This window comes from Eubalaena glacialis, chromosome 7, assembly GCF_028564815.1.
Source record: "Eubalaena glacialis isolate mEubGla1 chromosome 7, mEubGla1.1.hap2.+ XY, whole genome shotgun sequence".
Classification (NCBI taxonomy): Eukaryota; Metazoa; Chordata; class Mammalia; order Artiodactyla; family Balaenidae; genus Eubalaena; species Eubalaena glacialis.
In genome coordinates, this window is record NC_083722.1 from 57634076 (window position 1) to 57652389 (window position 18314).

General features: G+C 39.5%; 1 protein-coding gene across 9 annotated transcripts in view; it reads left to right on the forward strand.

Annotated features, from left to right (window-relative positions):
- The first annotated feature begins 5269 nt into the window (after positions 1-5269).
- Positions 5270-18314, forward strand: part of RBMS3 (RNA binding motif single stranded interacting protein 3) — a 718572-nt gene continuing 705527 nt past the window's right edge. For 8 of the 9 annotated variants that reach the window (XM_061195213.1, XM_061195218.1, XM_061195220.1 and 5 more), the window contains exon 1: positions 5717-6496. In XM_061195213.1, the coding sequence (XP_061051196.1) occupies positions 6422-6496 (75 nt within the window). In that variant the 5' untranslated portion in view covers positions 5717-6421. Of the gene's footprint in view, positions 5323-5716; positions 6497-18314 lie in introns of those variants that run through there. The other variant, XM_061195214.1, reaches the window with a different exon arrangement.

Genomic DNA, 18314 nt, shown 5'->3' on the forward strand with positions numbered 1-18314 from the left:
TCCCACTAGCTTTCTATTTTACATTTGGTAGTGTATATATGTCCATGCCACTCTCTCACTTTGTCCCAGTTTACCCTTCCCCCTCCCCGTGTCCTCAAGTCCATTCTCTACGTCTGCGTCTTTATTCCTGTCCTGCCCCATGGTTCTTCAGAATCACTTTTTTAGATTCCATATATATGTGTTAGCATACTGTATTTGTTTTACTTTTTCTGACTTACTTCACTCTGTATGACAGACTCTAGGTCCATCCTCCTCACTACAAATAACTCAATTTCGTTTCTTTTCATGGCTGAGTAATATTCCATTGCATATATGTGCCACATCTTCTTTATCCATTCATCTATCCATGGACATTTAGGTTGTTTCCATATCTTGGCTATTGTGAATAGTGCTGCTATGAACATTGGGTTGCATGTATTTTTTGAATTAGAGTTTTGTGCAGATATATGCCCAGGAGTGGGATTGCTGGATCATATGGTAGCTCTATTTTTAGTTTTCTGAGGAATCTCCACGCTGTTTTCTGTAGTGGCTGCACCAATTTACATTCCCACCAGCAGTGTAGGAGGGTTCCCTATGAAACTTCAGTTTTTACTTTTTGTGAATATGTTTCGTTTCACCTTCCATGATTTCCTAAAGTAGCATGCATTAACCACTGATAAGTAAATGAGATGATTTTAGATCATCATTTTATTTATTTAACACACATTTATTAAGTGTGTATTAAATTCCAAGGACTGCTCTAGGTGCTGGGGATATAACAGGGAACAAGACAAATATGTTCCTTTCCCTTGTGGAGCTTAGATATTAGCGGGGGTGCTACTCAAGCAAGGAAACCAATGAATACAGAATCAAACGACAAGTAATGTTGGATTAGTCAGGGTAGGCTAGGTGATGCTGTGGTAAGTCACCAAATCTCAATAGCATAATCCAACAAAGTTTACTTCTCATGCATGGCAAGTCAGTGGCTGGTCCAGGTGACTATTCAAGGCAGCTGTTCTCACCCCTCTGAGATGCTTACTCCATATCAGCACATGCTTGCCTCAGAGAAGAGTGGACTGGAGAATCAAAGAGCAGCAGTTAAAGCTTTTGTGGGTGTCGCTCGTAAAAGCTTCATATTTTATTGGGCATAGCAAGTCATGTGGCCGTTCCTACTTTCAATGAAATGGAGAAGTGTGAGTCTTGCTAATCCTAGTGGTAAAGGAGATCCAGATGCGCCCGCCACAGTATTGAGTGCTACGAAAAATGTATATAGAGAGTTGGTGGATCGTGTGCATTTTTTAAAAAGATAATAGAAGCAAAATAAACATGAGCTTTATGTATATTATTGCTTAGAATTCTAATAAAGTTCACATGGATTTCAGAAAAAATTGAGCCAACTTAAAGAAAATTATTTTTATTGTTTCAAATTGGTACTCAGATATGAGAAAAAACATTAAGGTCATTTGTGAATGGTTGAAGTTTGAGACGTATTGATTTGTACGTCTCTTTGAGGAGGTGGGTGATGATACCGTATTTATACTGGTACCCTCGATTTTTTAGGCCCAGAATAGAGGCTCAATAAAGTGTTGTTGAAGTTAATATTGTTCATTGTTTTAAACTGCTCTTGCTTTTCTACTTAACTGTCTTGAACTATAGTCCATTGCAGTTTTGTCTTGAGGCTTGAAATTTTCTTCCAAGGCTAATTTTTATTGTCTTTATCTACATTAATATTTTTACATTCAATTATCGTTTAAGTTTGGGCCACACGTACTTGAATGGTAGTCTCTTTCTTCTCATTTGTCTCAGACATTTTCTTAAACCATTGGTAAGGATTCAGTAGGAGAAAGGAAAGTTGTAACATTAATGTTGGAATTTGCAACCTACCATCTTGTCTTTAAGAAAACAAACAAACAACTTTTATGTTTCATACTCATTTGGCAACTGCTGGGTTGGAAAGAGATTTCACAAGCTTGAATAAAGAGGGCAGGAAATGCCACAATTTTTGCCTTTTATGTTTTACTCAAGGTCATAGATGTCTTTCTTAAAGGTAAAATAGAATACTCCTTTTGAAGATAATGTGATTATGGTTTTTCCTTATATCTCTACTGTTCTTTTACTTTTGACTAAGTCTTTGTAATTTACAAAAATAAATATCCAGGGCTTCCCTGGTGGTGCAGTGGTTGGGAATCCGCCTGCCAATGCAGGGGACACGGGTTCGAGCACTGGTCTGGGAAGATCCCACATGCCGCAGAGCAACTAAGCCCCGGGGCCACAACTACTGAGCCTGCGCTCTAGAGCCCGTGAGCCACAACTACTGAAGCCTGCGTGCCGCAACTACTGAAACCCGCGCGCCTAGAGCCTGTGCTCTGCAACAGGAGAGGCCACCGCAGTGAGAAGCCCGCGCACGACAACAAAGAGTAGCCCCCGCTCACCGCAACTGGAGAAAGCCCATGCGCAGCAATGAAGACCCAACGCAGCCAAAAAAAAAAAAATTAAAATCAATCAATCAATCAATCATCCAGAGAGGGGACCCAGTTCTTATCTGAGTGGCTAGGTCAAGAGCAAACCAGAAGAGTCTCTGTCTCTACCCAATTGACCCTTGTTTCAATACCATCACTTCCCCATCTCTGGATGTATGTCTGAAACATCCTCTCAATTCTGTTAGCCAAGAACTTGTCTTAAATGAGTGCCTCTCCAGTCTGTGCTGTGAATCACGTGAATCTATAAGAGTCCATGCCCTTTGATGCAGTTTGCTGCTTTTGGATTTGTACAAAATTTGTTTATTTGGCAAATGGCACACAGCTGGCTTCTGATTTAGAGAGTGCCTTAAACTAGTTCCCGCCTACCTTAACTTGATCATTTAAATGGAAAGTGCTGCAGCTCCAACAGAGCAGACATGATATAAAAACTATTTCTGACATGACTATCTTGCCCCCCGAATCTCCATGGCTACTGGGATCTCTGAGGGGAAAAAAAAAAAAAAAGAATAAAACACAGGTTTTATGATCCTCACAAGGGCTAAACTGTCTTTACATTATTTAAGAAAAGCTTTAAATGTTCAGTGAATGTTCTTAAGCTAATGACAATTAATGCCCAGAAAATACCGATAATCCAATGGAATAGAATAGATTTTGGAAAGTGGCAATTTGTGTAGAAATTGCTAATAGTATTGACACATACTGGGAACTTTGCATATAAGTGGGCTATAGCGTGCACTGAGAGGAGTTATTTATTTGGCCTTTTATTTGTAAATAAGACAGTAATCCTTTCCCTTTAAGGAGCATCTTGGCAGTTATGAATGAAAGAATGCTGATGTCCTTTGTCCAAAGTGGCCGCATCGGCAGAAGCCATCTAGGATACTGATCCTAGGTGTCTTATAATTTGGAGGAACCCCAATCTTTCATTTAGGAAGACAGCATTCTGTCATTGAAGGTGATTTGGATAGAGTCCTGGCTGTACTGTTAACCATCACTAATTTAGCTTTCCCCACCAAATTCCACCAAGGCTTGTAGATCTGGTCCCAGCCTCATTCTCTACTCTTTACTCCTCTACTCTTTACTTGCTCCCTTCCAGCCCCTGCACTATATCTGGCACATTCCAAAGACACATGCTTGTTGCCAGGCTTTCTGTTCTTACTGGTCCCTCAGCCTGGGATGCTCTTCCCCAGGTGCAGCTTGTGTTTATTGAGCAGATCCAATAAGTACCAAGGTGTTATCAATGCTTCACATGTTTAACTCAGTGAATTCTCATAATAACTGTATGAAGTGGGCAGTGGCATCGGATGGATGAGGCGCCTTGTTCTGAACTGTGTAGCACTATATCCCCTGCACCCAGAAATGTACTGAAAGATGGATGTGAGTTGTGTCTCATATTTAAGATGTCTTATTCAAACATTTACGGAGCAACCATTTGGTGCCAGACGCCATGCCAGTTTTTAAAAAGATGAAGGTAAACAAGAATGATGGGACCTCCTCCTTTCCTGCTTTTCGTGATGCTTTTAGAGCATCATAGAGAAAACAAGCAATTCATAGGCAGTGACATAGGATGAGCATTATATTAGCGTAAATACAAGGTGCTGTGGGAAAGCCAGAGTGCATAGGAAGCCACTGGGTGTGGGTGGTGCTGAGACCAAAGAGTGGGCTGGAGGATCTGCTGAAGGTGGGTCTGGGAGAGCCCCCCTGGCAGAGGGGATGACCAAAGGTCCTGAGAGCACAGCCCAGTCCTGAAAGCAGGGCAGTGTCACTCAGGCATCAAACGTGGGGGACAGGGTCTACTGTCTGCCTCTGGAGAAGAAAGTTAGGTTTTTAAGTGACTTGAAAAGTATACCAAAAGTCAGGACTCTATTGTCTGAGCAGTGAGATGCTGCAAAGAATTTTGAAATCAATGGGATTTTTATTTAGTATCTGATTCAGTTGACTCTCTCCAGCTAGGTAAGTTGGAAGTAGTTCCATTTTCTAGATGAGACCTCTGAGTCCCAGAAGAACACATAAACATTGGCAGACTTGATTTAATTTTCTCAGTGACAGGGCTTCTACCTCCTACTCTCCACCCTCTCCCCTTCCTTCCTTCCGATCGTCGTTCTTGTCAAAAGTCAAACATAAAACTATGTGCCCACCATCCTGATCTGTCTCCAAGGAACCTACCTGCACTCACAGGGCTCCCAGAAACCAGACCCCTGCAGGAAGCCCATTGCCACAGGGGTGGTAGGGCTTGTACATGGGACCACATTCTCTAGTCTTCTTGCCTAGGAAGCTGGATTTGTACCAGGAACCTTTTATCTGAAAAGGCGACTCTGGGCTGGGGAGAATACAGCCGACTTGACAAAGTCGAGAGGAGTTCAGTGCTGGTCTGCCCACGCTCTGGGCATGCGTGAGCCCTCAGCAAAACACAGCTGGCACGTCTAATTTTAGCCTCGCCTGCCTTGAAAAGGGACCCTTTAAGGAAATATATTTCCTCTGAAACAATCTGTATTATAATGTAGCAGCTGATAGACACGTCAGAATACTACTTATTATTGGTGGAGAAACACCCTGCCAAGTGATTATGATTTTTGTTCTTTGTGTTTGTGTATGATGATATCAGGAAAGTGATTAAAGCCTCCATGAATCATAAAGAGATAAACAGTGAGAGAAACAGTGATTTTATTTATCAAGACGATCATAAACCGAAGGGGACACCTCTTTTGATTTTTACAAAATGGATGTAATGATCAGATTGATTATTTCTGCTATGATAAGTTGCTAATTGTGATCTGTGATGCCTGGCTTGTTACGAGCAGTCCTGGAGTAGACTACAACATTTCTTCAATACTTACCATCCTCCACGTCCTCCGAGAAGTAAAAGGTTAGTTTCTAAAGCAGGTCTTGGATTCCTTCGGCTTTTAGTGCGTTCACAGGCTTTGAAAGCATCCGGGACACACTTTTTCCATTTTCACCAGCCAGCTTAGTCCGTCTGCCTTGATTTTTTTCCTTTCTCTCCCTTCCTCCCTTCGTCCTCCTGTCCCTCCCGGGGTCTGCTGTGTTTTGTTTCGTAGTGTGGCTTACCTTGAAACTTGGCAAGCAAAGCAAAGAAGGCAGCTCTTGTGCGGGGTTGATGGAGGGAAGGATAAGGAATCATCCGCCGCCCACATTTGAGTTCCCCGGGAATCAGCGGCAGCGGCAGCAGCTTTGCTGCAAAAACCGCTTTGCTATTCGAGATAGCCAGTAGAGGGAATCGGAACTTTGCTTGCAGCAGGGGTTGAAGCAGCCTTTTTTTTTTCCTTGGAGGAAAGACTGCAGCCTTCTGGACTGCGTACGCTGCTCCCTGGAGGGGCTTTCCGGGTCCCACCCACTGGCTGGAAGGAGGGGACGTGAATGAAAGGACAGGACAAGCACCGAACACCATGTCACTCTGGGAGGGACACAGCAGCAACTGAGCTGTGAGAGGTTTTTTTTTTTTTTTTTTTTTTTTAGTTTTTCTTTTCCCCTTTCTGTTTCTTTCTCCCCCCCCCTTTTTCTTTTCCTTTTTTTTTCTTTTTTTTTTTTTTCGTTTTCTTTAAGGTGGGGAAAGAGACACACAGGAGACAGGAAGCTGATCTGCAAGATTTCCGAGTTGTGCTAAAAGGACTTTGATTTTTTTTTTTTTTTTTTTCCTTTACAAACGCTGGCAATTGACATCACTACGGACAGCCGGGTAGAGAACAAACTGCCTCATCCCAAGTGGACCCCAGGCGAGAGCTGGGGAGGCTGTGTGGGGTTTTTCCTACAGATCCCCCACCTCCCTCTTTTTTTGGTGTGTTTCTTTTTAAAATTCTTGCTGTGTTGGAACTAGTGAGTGGTGGAAGACTCTCCGAAGCCTCATCAGTCATCGGGACTGTCAGGAATAGTGGTTCCAGAGGAAGCTCGGCCTGGGGCACATACCCTGTCATCCAGTTCCCTGCCTCGGAGATAGAGATTCCAGCTACATGGGCAAACGCCTGGATCAGCCACAAATGTACCCCCAGTACACTTACTACTATCCTCATTATCTCCAAACCAAGGTATGGCTCGCTCCACAGTCTGGCAGCAGTGGGGTGTCCTTATGCACTTGGGATGGGAAACAGACAGGCATGTGAATTATTATTTACCGCCTCCCTCCCCTTACCCCATCACCTCTTCCTGCTTCTTTGAAATTAGTAACATAGCAATGGAGTTAATGAAGCAGAGAAGGATGTAAGAAGAAAACAAGCCTGGAACTGGTGCTTTCTCTTTAAGGAGAGATAATAGTTTTACTTGAGTTCCTTTGTTGTTATTTGGCTGCCTAGGTGTTCCTGATATCCGTCAAGTCCTTGGCAGATGGGCAGGGTTGTTAAAAAGGAGATCATAACAGTAATGGTCAGGCACAAGAATACAATTTCAGGGGCTTTTCTGGTGAGCTCTTCTTTGTTTGTGGCTCTAAAAGGTTTTTTCCCACTGGATAGGACACGCCGGGGTGGGGGCGACTCAAACTTTTAACCGCTGAGTGTAGAATGAAAGATGGGTGTGGGAAGGTACACGGTAACTAATTCAAGTCTCTTAGAGTTTGCTTGGGTGCATTTTTGTTTTTTTTAATGGCCTTATTTTATACTGAGGATGATTAGGATGCTAGAGAGTGAATTTAGGAGCTTTACAATAGATGTTCTTTACTTTTAGAAGCTAGACGTTGGCTGCCATCAGGAGGCCTGGGTCTTGAAAAAGGATGAAATATACTGGTGATAATTGGACATGAATTGGTTAAATACTTTAGGCTTTATGTGTGTGCTCAGATGATCATGAGGGGGGCCAGTGGCAAGACCACGTCACTGAACAGTGGGTCATGCCAATCATGAACTTTATCCTGCAGTTCAGACATGGAAGACTCTCAGGTGTGAAATCACTGCTCCAATTTGTCAATTACATCGGACTTAATTTTGGGGGAAAGATGTTGGTTGTTCCCCCTTGAATGCATGGATTGTATTCCTTTATGGATGATATTATTTTATATTGCATTAGCCAGACTCTACCGTGTTCTTGATAAATACACCGGGAGTGAACAAGGCATGCCTGAGTGATCTGTGCTGTCACCAGGACTGGGTGCTGTGATTAGGGTTTGGTAATTCATGCCTTAGTTAGCTCTCATTTATTCTCTCTCACCAAACAATGCTGATTTGTAAACCAGATCAGGCAGCAGACTTTCAGTATTATATTAAAGATTGTTCTTTTTTTCCCTTCCTTTCTCAGTCGCTTTACAATTTGCCCTGCCCCTCCAAGGTCGACTCACACTGCTTTTTGCCTTTGTGAGCATTTAGTTTGGGCTGCTGCTGAAATAAATAGACCAGCCCGCCTGCTCCAGTGGCTAGAGTTTTAACTCTTTGGGGGATTGGGAAGAGAACGCTGCCTGCCTTCCTCAAAGAAATGGCAAAGCAAGGACAAGTTAAAAGGGGAAATTTATAGTCATTTCTCATCCCCCAAAGAAACAGAAACAACAAACAAAGGTTGCATGAAAAATATCGCACATTCCATCCCCTTTAGTCATTTGGCTAAATTTTTCCAAATGTTTCAAAATTCATGCTTTCTTTTTGGTTCTTGTTTTCTCCGATGAAGTCTATTCAGAAAAGAAACTTTAGATCAAAATGAATGGAATAATTGCTTTTTGGTTTGAGATTTCTTTTAACCTATTGCTAGCAGGAAATAATGTCGGACACGTTATATTAAAGACACAGGACCAGCTACACTGGTGGGAAGTGTGTGTGTGTGTGTGTGTGTGTGTGTGTGTGTGTGTGTGTGTTGTTTGGGGTAAAGAGGAAACATGGGGTGTTGAGGGAAAAGAGAGCTAGAAAAATAGAGAGGGAATTTAAAAATAAATCTGTTTTGGGGTCCTATGTAGTTTAGTGTTGTGTAGACAGGCAGCATCTGGATCTTGTTACTTTCAAGCTAGTCAAAGCCATCAACTTCTGGAACATTTTTAAAGAAGTTAGATCCACTAGGCGACCTCAGCTGATATTTGGGTAATCAGATCTGGGTGGCAGGGAGTATAAGATCAGCTACTTTGGCTATCATGGTAGTTCATATTGATTATTACGTTGTAAAGTTTCGACAGTGCTGTGAAGTTGTCAAATATCATTACAGTGGCTCTGAAATGACAGACATTAATGACATTCCTGGAAGCTGAAGATATGAAAATGTGCCCTGTTTGGGAACTTAGGCACTCAGGGAATGGGAGGAAGGGTCAATGTGCAATATTTTAAAATATGGGAACTTTCTGACAGCGTTCGCATTGTATAATAAAGTCCCATCACACCCCAGCATAGCATGAAAACAACCGGGTTGTTTCGGTAGCAGTTTTTGCTCCTTTTACACTTATATCTCAAAATATAACCTATAGTAATTTTGAAGGAAATGCATGCTGCTTAGATTTATTTGCTAAGCCTAGGTGGAATTCCATAAAATCCACTGTCCTTCCAGCCTTGGCTTGTAGTTTTAATCCAATTTTAAAATCATTGCTTTTTAAAATGATGCTGATATGTAAAGAACATTTATGGTTGATAAAAATAGAATTCTGTGGTTGACAACAAAAATCATATTCTGGTGATACCGTGCCTTAAACTGTTCTCTAAATTCAGGTGTTTTTAACTAACCCACAAAAGCTATTTGCTGACATTAGTTTTGGTTGGAAAATCTTCATGGGATATTTATTATTGTATTCATTCAGAAAATGCCAAAATACTGAGCCTTCTCTTTCTACCTAAATATGTGTGTTAAATGCAGCTGCTATTTTCTTATGATAAAACAAAATGAAAACGGATTTAGAAATAAATGCAAATGTCTTCCATTTCCTCAAATGCAATTTGTTTTAGAAAAACTTGTGACACTTCCCTGCTTTCTCTGCTCCCCTTATTACCCATCACATTAGAACCAATCTCTTCACTTTGTTGCTTAAAAAGAAAAAAAAAATAGAAATAAGATACTTATGCTTTTGTTTCTTTGAATAAATTTCCAGATGCTTAAAATGTTATATTAGAAAAATGTATGTGTAAGTCAAATAAAAGGAAAACCCATGGCTGACTTGTAGCTGTTGTACCTTGTAGTAGTAATGTGGGTATAACATGCTTACTCTCCCAGACCTCACATTCAAAGTTGTCACTTGTCAATTTTCCTTTTGACCGATTTTGTTATCCTAGCCAAAGAAGCAATTTCTAAAAAGAACATTACTTTTATTTAGAAGTAATGAAGAAATTTTGGTGACATGTCATAATATTTCAATAAGAGACATAACTGGATTTAAAAAAAAGAGTTTCATCAAAACGAATTTGCTGTTGGAAAAGCCACCCATAATAATCAGCAAGTTTTAGAGAAAGGAGACCAAAAAATAGTTTCTTAGCTTAATGATAATATATGTAATGATGTTTGCTTAAGTTGTAACATAATATTTCTCAAAAATTTTGTTACAGCCCATTCCAAATAACCAACCTGTTGCTATTGCATTATGAGACCCAGGGTGAATTTCAATCTGAATTCGAGGTACTTTGGGGGGGTTTTCTTGGAAAAACAAATGAGTTGAACTGGGAAAGCTAAAGAGTAAAACGTGGTAACAGTCTGGTGAGTTGATATTTTGCAGTTGAGAAATAGGTATTTCTCTCATATGTGATATTTAGAAAACTTTAGTCATCTTCATGAAACTTTAAAACTCACCCAAGCACGCACAGCAAGTTTGTCTTTTCTTCCTTTCCACGCCCTTGCCATATCACTCTATTTCTCCCAGTTCAGTGCAGTTTCTAATCACTCTGCTTTTTCATCAGTCTGCTGCCTGCCCTTCTTTGGCCATCTGCTTCCCCAGAAGACCTTGAAGAAAGGGGTTCAGATCATGGAACCCTGACCAGGTCTCCCTGGCTGGTGGTACTCAGATTCTGTTCAGAGCCTGGTGTGAAGTTGGGGTCAGGTGGAGGAGTAATTCATCACCAGCACACTGATTTCAGGCTGAATTTCCAGCCATCTGCAGCTGGACAGCCGCCCGGCTCTGAAAGTCTAGCTGGACCCCAGTTGTGCCATGAAAAGAGCAGACACTTGAAAACACAAGGCCAGGGCGGCCTGCAAAGGAAGAGGGAGCCTCCCGTGGGGCCAAGGATATTCTTAAAGATGTGAATGTACAGGTCCTACAAAAGCAAAACAAAACAACCCTTCACACATTCCTCACACATGAAAATGTAGAAAATCTTGCAGAGGGAGGGAGTGAGTTTAGAATTTCCTTAGTACTTCCTGTCTCAGATTTGCATTGATAGTCAGAGTTGGTAACTTGCCAGTTACCAACCAGTTTTGTATGTTTCAGCCTTGAAAACTCCCAGGTACTGTTTTCCTTTGAAAGACTGAAACGTATAAAACTGGTTTTCTAAAAATCTTCTGGCAAGAGAATTTTTTAGGAATAACTCCACATATTTCTTTCACTTCCGGGGGGTTATACGATAGCATGAAATGATGATCGATCTTGTCTCGTGTTAGAATGTATACTGTTTTAATTGGTTTTAAATGAGAGAAACATAGAAACAAGAGGCTACCTTGCCTTTTCAATTTGGTTTTTTTTTTCTTTACTCCTCCAAATCTTTGTTTGCGTTGGGATTTTCTTTCTCTAATGTCGTCATTGTTTTCAAACACTAAGTTTGGTGCCTACTAAAAGGAGTAGAAATGTAAAAAGTTCATGGTGGTTTTTTTTTTTTGGAATAATTCCAAACTTAAGGGAAACACCATGTATATTTCTTTGAACAGTATCTTTCCAACACATTTTCCTTTCATTTTCTCTCAATTTGGAAAAAGAAAAACAGAATTATAACTCAAACCTATTTCCATGAAGTAATAAAATGTATCTGAGGGTTGGAGGTAGGGGCCACGTGAAGGAAGAGGCCATAGAGAAGGAAGGATGCACATCATTCCAGGTCTTTCTGGCTCCAGGAATTCTAGAAAGCTTCGTTTTTGCACTAATATGATTTACACAATCCTTTTTGACATTATCAGTCTTTTTGGCAGAGAGGAGTCTCAGTCACAATGGTGCCCATGCCAAATTCTAAGAAAACCAGGGTTTTCCTTTAAAAGAAAATCTTTGGAGTGTTGGACTTCTTATTCAGAGTAAATGGTTGATGTTTATCCAAAATTGACTGCAAGTACTACATTAAAATTGTGTTTTGTAACAGCCTCATAAGCCACAGCTGTATGTGATTAAATAGTGTAATATCAAAAGCATGTGAGAAGAGACATTTTTATGCTATAGCTGTTCGCAGCAAGAGTACAGATGGGGCTGAGGGGAGCCCAAGAGCAGAAATGTGTGTGGTGATACGTGTGTTGTTGAGGATATGTTATGATACGTTGTGTTGAGGGTACGTGTTGCTATTTTTGGCAGTAGTGGGAAAAATGCTGAACTATTTTGGATGTGATTAAAAATATGCTCTTTGAAAATGGAAACCAACATAAAATACCAATTTTTATTTTAAATATGGAATGCCATTTCATTGCAAAACACATAGTTACTGAATGGATCTGAAAGAAATACAGATGGAAAGATGAAAGTTATTCCCATGAAGCACACATTCAAAAAGCAAAAGTGAAGTTTTTCCTTTCTGTTTTGAAATTATAAATGGTTTTCTTCTCTGTTTCGTTGCTACTTTAATCTATGGAACTATTGTAAGAAAACCTTCAGGCCATTTATCCCTAAACAAAAGAGTGATACATAGTAAGGATCAGCGACTTAGAGCAAAATAGGTAGCAGTGTGATTCTTTTTTAAGATGTTTGAGAATATGATATTCAGTTTGGTATGAATATTAATATTTTGTTGCTAGTGTTAAAAATTACATAGTCACACAAAGAGACAACTTTTGTTTCTATTTCTTTAGCAGGGATGTTATAGTAAAGAGGCTTTAACTACAATGTTTTTGAAAGACTGTTCATGAAAACTATAATCTCTCGTCTTCTAGAGATTATCAATCTATAGGATTACTAATACTAATAAAAGATTTATTACTAAGTGATCATTTTCAGGGCCTTGAAAAAGCCTATAGAATTGGCTATTTATTTTCAGATTTCAAACATTCAAAAGCAATTTTCAAAAGGCAAGAAGAGGTGTGGACAGAGGTAGGATTGGCTTGTGTTTGTTTTGGTTTTCAGTTTTTCTTTTTCAAGTTGATATTGGCAGAGAATTTGTTCACATAACTTTATTTTTCCATGTAGGTTTATTGGTCAGGAAATATATACCATGTAGAATCAGATATCTGAATGAAGTTTTGCTGTTCAGAACATCAACCTCTAATATACATCCAATTTCTAGAGGATGGAGAGTAAATTATAAGACATTCATTCTGCTTTTCTTTGGGAGAATTCTCTGACTTGTGTGTCAGTGAGTTAGTTTCTAGGACAAGTTCCCTAAGATCCCTTCCAGGCTTAGCATTTGTGACTCTTGCTTTGAGATGGATGAGGCTGCTTTGATATATTAGGGATATTTGGGAGATGACCTTGGATTTGTGCCACTGTTGAGTTTTTGTTTGGGTCCTCAGCGCTTTCTACGGAGCAGATCAAGCGCTGCTTTGCCGACTCTGGAGGCTTGACACAGGAAACTGTCTGCATCCTTCACCACATCTAAGTCCAGGGCACCCGGAGAAACACCCCTATCACCCAGGAGTGGGTGGAGAACAGCTCCCAGGGATGAGGCCAAGTGACAGGCACTCTTTAATCATCATTGCTGGCTTTGTCGTGGTTCAAGTTTTCTTCCTTGAGTGGGTAAAATTAGGCCTTATGCGAATACTTGCTCTCTTCAGGTGACGTAAGAGCTGAATAGTGATGCATGTGTTTGGCTAAACCAGTTGATCTCATTAAGATCCTGACAGCCCTAGTTTCATGAATGAATCTAAGAGCTCATGTACATGTGGAAATAACAATTGATAGATGAAATGCTATTTTGACTGGAGTTTGCAAAACCTTCAAATCCCTGAATTTCTGAATAGTAACCTTTAAAGCGCGGGGAAAAAATACTCTAGTAACCAGAGTGCATGGTATTGTAGGAGAAAAATAATATCTTCTCCAGGACGCATAAACAAAAACATTCTCTTTTCCTCTCTTTCTCGCTAGGTATTCTTCTTGGTCCCCCTCAAAGCCCCTGTTACCTGAATTAATGAAAGTAAATGGAACCCTGAATTTTGTTTTTATGAATGACTAACAAATACCAAAATAAACTAGACTACATACACAGTCAAGGCAACCCTGATAATATCCTTTCCTGTTGTGTGGAAAGTAAGGCATAATAGAAGTAAAATAAATCTCATGATATTCTAAATATTGGTAGTAAGTGTTTTGGGGAACTGATTTTTAACTTGTTCTAGAATTAGTTTTCCTATCATTATACCGTAGGGTTAAGAAATTGGCATGTATTGCCAGATGCAGGTGACCTTCTGTTTATCTCATTCTTAACTGGTGGTTTTCAAGCTGAATATGGATCATGTATAGAATTTAATGAGAATTTTGGAGAAGTCTTCCTATTTTTATCTAGGGGCTGCTATTTATCTTAGTTAGATTTCTGATTGATGACAATTTAGTGAAAAGGAAAATGGGAAACAGAATGCTATCTGGTTCTCTGGAACTGTTTAAGATTTCTTAAAAGGTTTTCTTACGTATGCAAGTCATATTTGAGGCTATTACTGATGACTGTAAACTCTTAGGTTGCCCCTTTTAAAACTTATTCACACAGATTGGATGGTGGCATCCTGAATATAACTTAGAACTAAGGTAACTTAAAATTCAAGCAAATATACATTTTTTCTCTCTTTCTTTATTTTTTCATTTTTTAAGCAAATATACTTTTAAAGTCCCAAATAGTTTTTTAAAATCTTTCTTTCTTTCTTTCTCTACTTAGCTGTGCCAGGTCTTAGTTGTGGCATGCAGCATCTTTTAGTTGCAGCATGCAGGATCTTTAGTTGTGGCATACGGGATCTAGTTACCTGACCAGGGATTGAACCCGGGCCCCCTGCATTGGGAGCACAGAGTCTTAGCCACTGGACCACCAGGGAAGTTCCCCAAATAGTTTTGAGTAGATGAAGTATTTGAAGAAGTGTGTACAAAGCTTGGAAGAAAATTTCAGACTGTTTTCAGGGATATCATACAAGAAAACCATATGACATACCCATGATGTTGAATTTCTTCTTGAGAGATGAGAGAAGCAGATTTTTTTTAGCTTGATGCTAGTCCCTTGAAAGGTTGTGACAGCTCCTGTGTTAGCCTTGGTCTTGGCTTTCAGCCCCTCGGTCTCTTGTTCATTGCCAGGCATACCAGTCGAGACTGTGCCTTCAGAAGTAAGGATGTTGTGTTGTAATCTAGGTAGGCAGGGAAATCTGAAAAGAATAAAGTTCTGATGTTCTTTTCTCAATTTATTCCAAAAAATTAACCATTGACTTTACACTTTATTATTCATCTGTTAGGACAACTGGATTTATGTTAGCAACAGGGAATTTTCCCTTTCTGGCTTGTTCTTGTGTTTTATTTTGTTGATAAGCTGGAAAAAGATGAGGAAAAAGTGCAAGGGAATAGGTCAGTGAACAGGGAAGAATTCTGATCTTTTAAATAATTTTATTGAAGTATAGTTGATTTACAAGTTTGTGTTAATTTCACATGTACAGCAAAGTGATTCAGTTATACATATATATATTCTTTTTCACATTCTTTTCCATTATGGTTTGTTACAGGACACTGAATATAACTCCCTGTGTTATACAGTAGGACCTTGTTGTTTATCCATGAACAGGGAAGAATTTTTCTCCAAATTTAGTGATGTCCTTTAACAATGGGAGAAGTAAAGGGTCATTCTAAAACCTCCATATTTTCTGAACACTTTAGGAGCCTCCCACTTCTCAACAAATATATTAAACATATTAAAGTGTACTCATATTCCACATCAAATTATATTTTTTGCAATAAAATATGGAAAGAGTTTTTATTATTTTGCCACTAAAACTCTCTGAGTACGAGTAAATTCATTTATGTGTGCTTGTGAATTTATGTGCACTTACCATCTTGCATATGTAAGTGTTCTTGCAAAATGAAAAAAATTTAATCTACAGATCTTCTTGAGGTACAAAGAAAGATTATTTCGGTCTCTACTAAATAGAACAATGAATAAAGTTGGCAATGTATTATGCTTTGTAGAAACAAATGTTTGCTAATTTTGGTTTCACAGTTTTCTTTTTCGTTTGGAGGCAATACATTTTTCTCATCTTGTCAGTGCTTTTGTGGGTCCCTAAAGTGGTCGGAGAGCCTGAAAAGCTGGCCATATCTCTACCTACTGTGACATTTTGGCATTCAAGATATCTCTGTATTTTACTAATCCCAAATTTCCAGGGCGGGACATGTGTTAGAACAGCACAGTGTATTGGAAAATGTCATTAACATTCTTTGGCTAAAATATGTCACAAGCAGATACATTGGATTGACCTTTGGTGGTGAGAGCAATTGAGAGTTCCAGATCTGGGTGCCAGGTTCACAGAATTTTTTCATTGTGCAATTGGTAGAATTGTTTACCAATTGGAAAGAAAAAGAGCTTGACTGTAACAGGTGTTTCCCTGGGCTCTCAGCTTAGGGTCCAAGCAGGAGGCAAGTTCCTGGCACAGTAGTTATTTTATGGCATAATCTTTTAAATTCTTCTGTTTCTAAATAGGGTCATGGGTTTTTTACATGTATTAAAACGGCCACCTCCTCCTGTTCCCCAAGTCCACGATTATTCACCTTGGATGACTTCTCTTGGTTTCCAGAGGTCCCTGTCAACCCTGCAACATCTGTGTGCCTCTGAAAGCAGACATGTCTGCACATATGCACACCCCAGTCAGATCCACCATGACTCTCACAGTGGGTGAGCACCCTGAAGATATTGCTTCTCTAGCCCTAAGCCAAGCACGATGCTTCCTTCATTTTTATTCTGATTTTTATTATTTTCAGTAATATAAGAAAACAAGGATGCCAGGTCCAGAGCATGGTCTTCTCCCCCACCTCAGTCAAGAAGGACTTTTCTCTGTCTCTCTAGACCCCTGCATATGCTCACACCCGAAAACTCCCTCCCCTCCCACAATCTTGAAGGGAGAATTCTCATGGTCACCCAATGTTTTGATTCTCCTCCTACTTACTCAGTTTTCCTTCCCAGCCCTCTAGCCAGATCTCACCAAATTTCATCAGCAGATTCAATGAATAAGCTTTGATTTCTTTTTCACAAACATAAAACACACACACACAAGCACACACACACATTTCTGGAAACTTTAAGAATTGTTTCGATGGTTCTGATTTTCTCTGAGGCTAAATGACCACTGAGAAATATGGAGGGGCAAAGTGGTCTTAAGGAGACATATACTCATTCTTTTCAGGTCTAATACGTTTTTTGCTGCTAGCTGATGGCAAAAAGGGATGAGTCTCACCAAAATACGGATGACTAATAACTTTTACTTTCTTTCAAAAATGTAGTATCTTCCCATGATCTGAGATATATTGATAATGTATTATGCAAATTAGATATATATTCTTTTTCCTCCATTATTCTTGATAGAATTTTTTAGAAATCTTATTGATAGATTGACTCTAATTTTTCCCCAATTTCATTGTTTATTGTTTATATTGTGGAAATTCTAATGATCCTCAAAGCCTGTAATGATGAGGCTGTCAATAGCATGGTAGAAAAAACTGGCAGTTCCATGATTTTAATTTTACAAGTGATTTAGGAGAAGCACCAAGAAAGATAAAACAAAGAAAAGAAAAAAGAGAAAATAAGAGGCTAATGTTATCAAGTTCTAATTTATTTTTGAAAATGTCTGGAATTTGACTATTTTCCTTTCCAAAGGCGAAGGATAAGAGCTGTTTGCAAAGGAAGTGATAGTTTAAGAATCAAAGAACCATCTTCGGGAAAAACTTTGATGTGAATATAGAACTTGATTTGGAGGAGTCATATAGTTGAGACTTTTGGTGTCTTGTGAAAAAGTAAAAAAATCAATGCTTCTGAGGACAGCTTAGTGCTTTGTTCTGCTTCCACATATCAATGCACTTGATAACTTCCAGCGCCTGCTTTTCTTGTTCTGGTTTACCCATCACTCGTTCCTACCGACGACCTGGATAAAAGCCTTATTGATGCTTTTGACTGGAAACAAAGGTGTTTTTTAGAAGGATATTGAAATAAAATTTTTACACGTATTTGAAATTTCTATGTATAAAATGTTCATATAAAATTTTTATCTGCTCAAAAATATAATCATGAGCGAAGCTCCGTTGTTCTATGTAGAAAGGATCTGGCTTTGAGTGGGGTAATCCAATAGAATAAGTTATGAAACCAGCAAAGCTGTATTGGCGTAAGAATTGTACAATGCTAACCAGATGGCAGTGATGTTTGAGGGCCACTGATGTGCCCAGGGATCCACAGAACTGTTGAATTGAAGATATGAATGCAATCGTGCTTAAGTGCCCTGGCTCTCAGCACATTCATATGTTAGAGGGTGGGTCCTGGTGAAAGAGTGTCTAGATTTCAACATGGTCATTGCAGTTTAGGTCAATAGAGGTCCAAGAAAAGTTAGCTATTATTGTTATTATTATTCATGGTCTGTCTTTTCTGCCAAGTTCATTTTACTCACTTCTCCATCCTTATTCCATTTAGGATGTCTGTCTGTAGTGACCTCACATTTACACTGCATCCTCTCCATCTCCCTGCCTTTCCCAGATTGTCCTTCCTGGGAAACTAACTCTTTTCTTTCTGTTTCACAGCTTCCACTCCCCTGGCCCTTTCCCTCTCACCCCTTTTCTCCTATCCTCAACTTGTCTGCTATGGATTTGCCTTCTTTGCCTCCCTGCCTTTAGCTCCT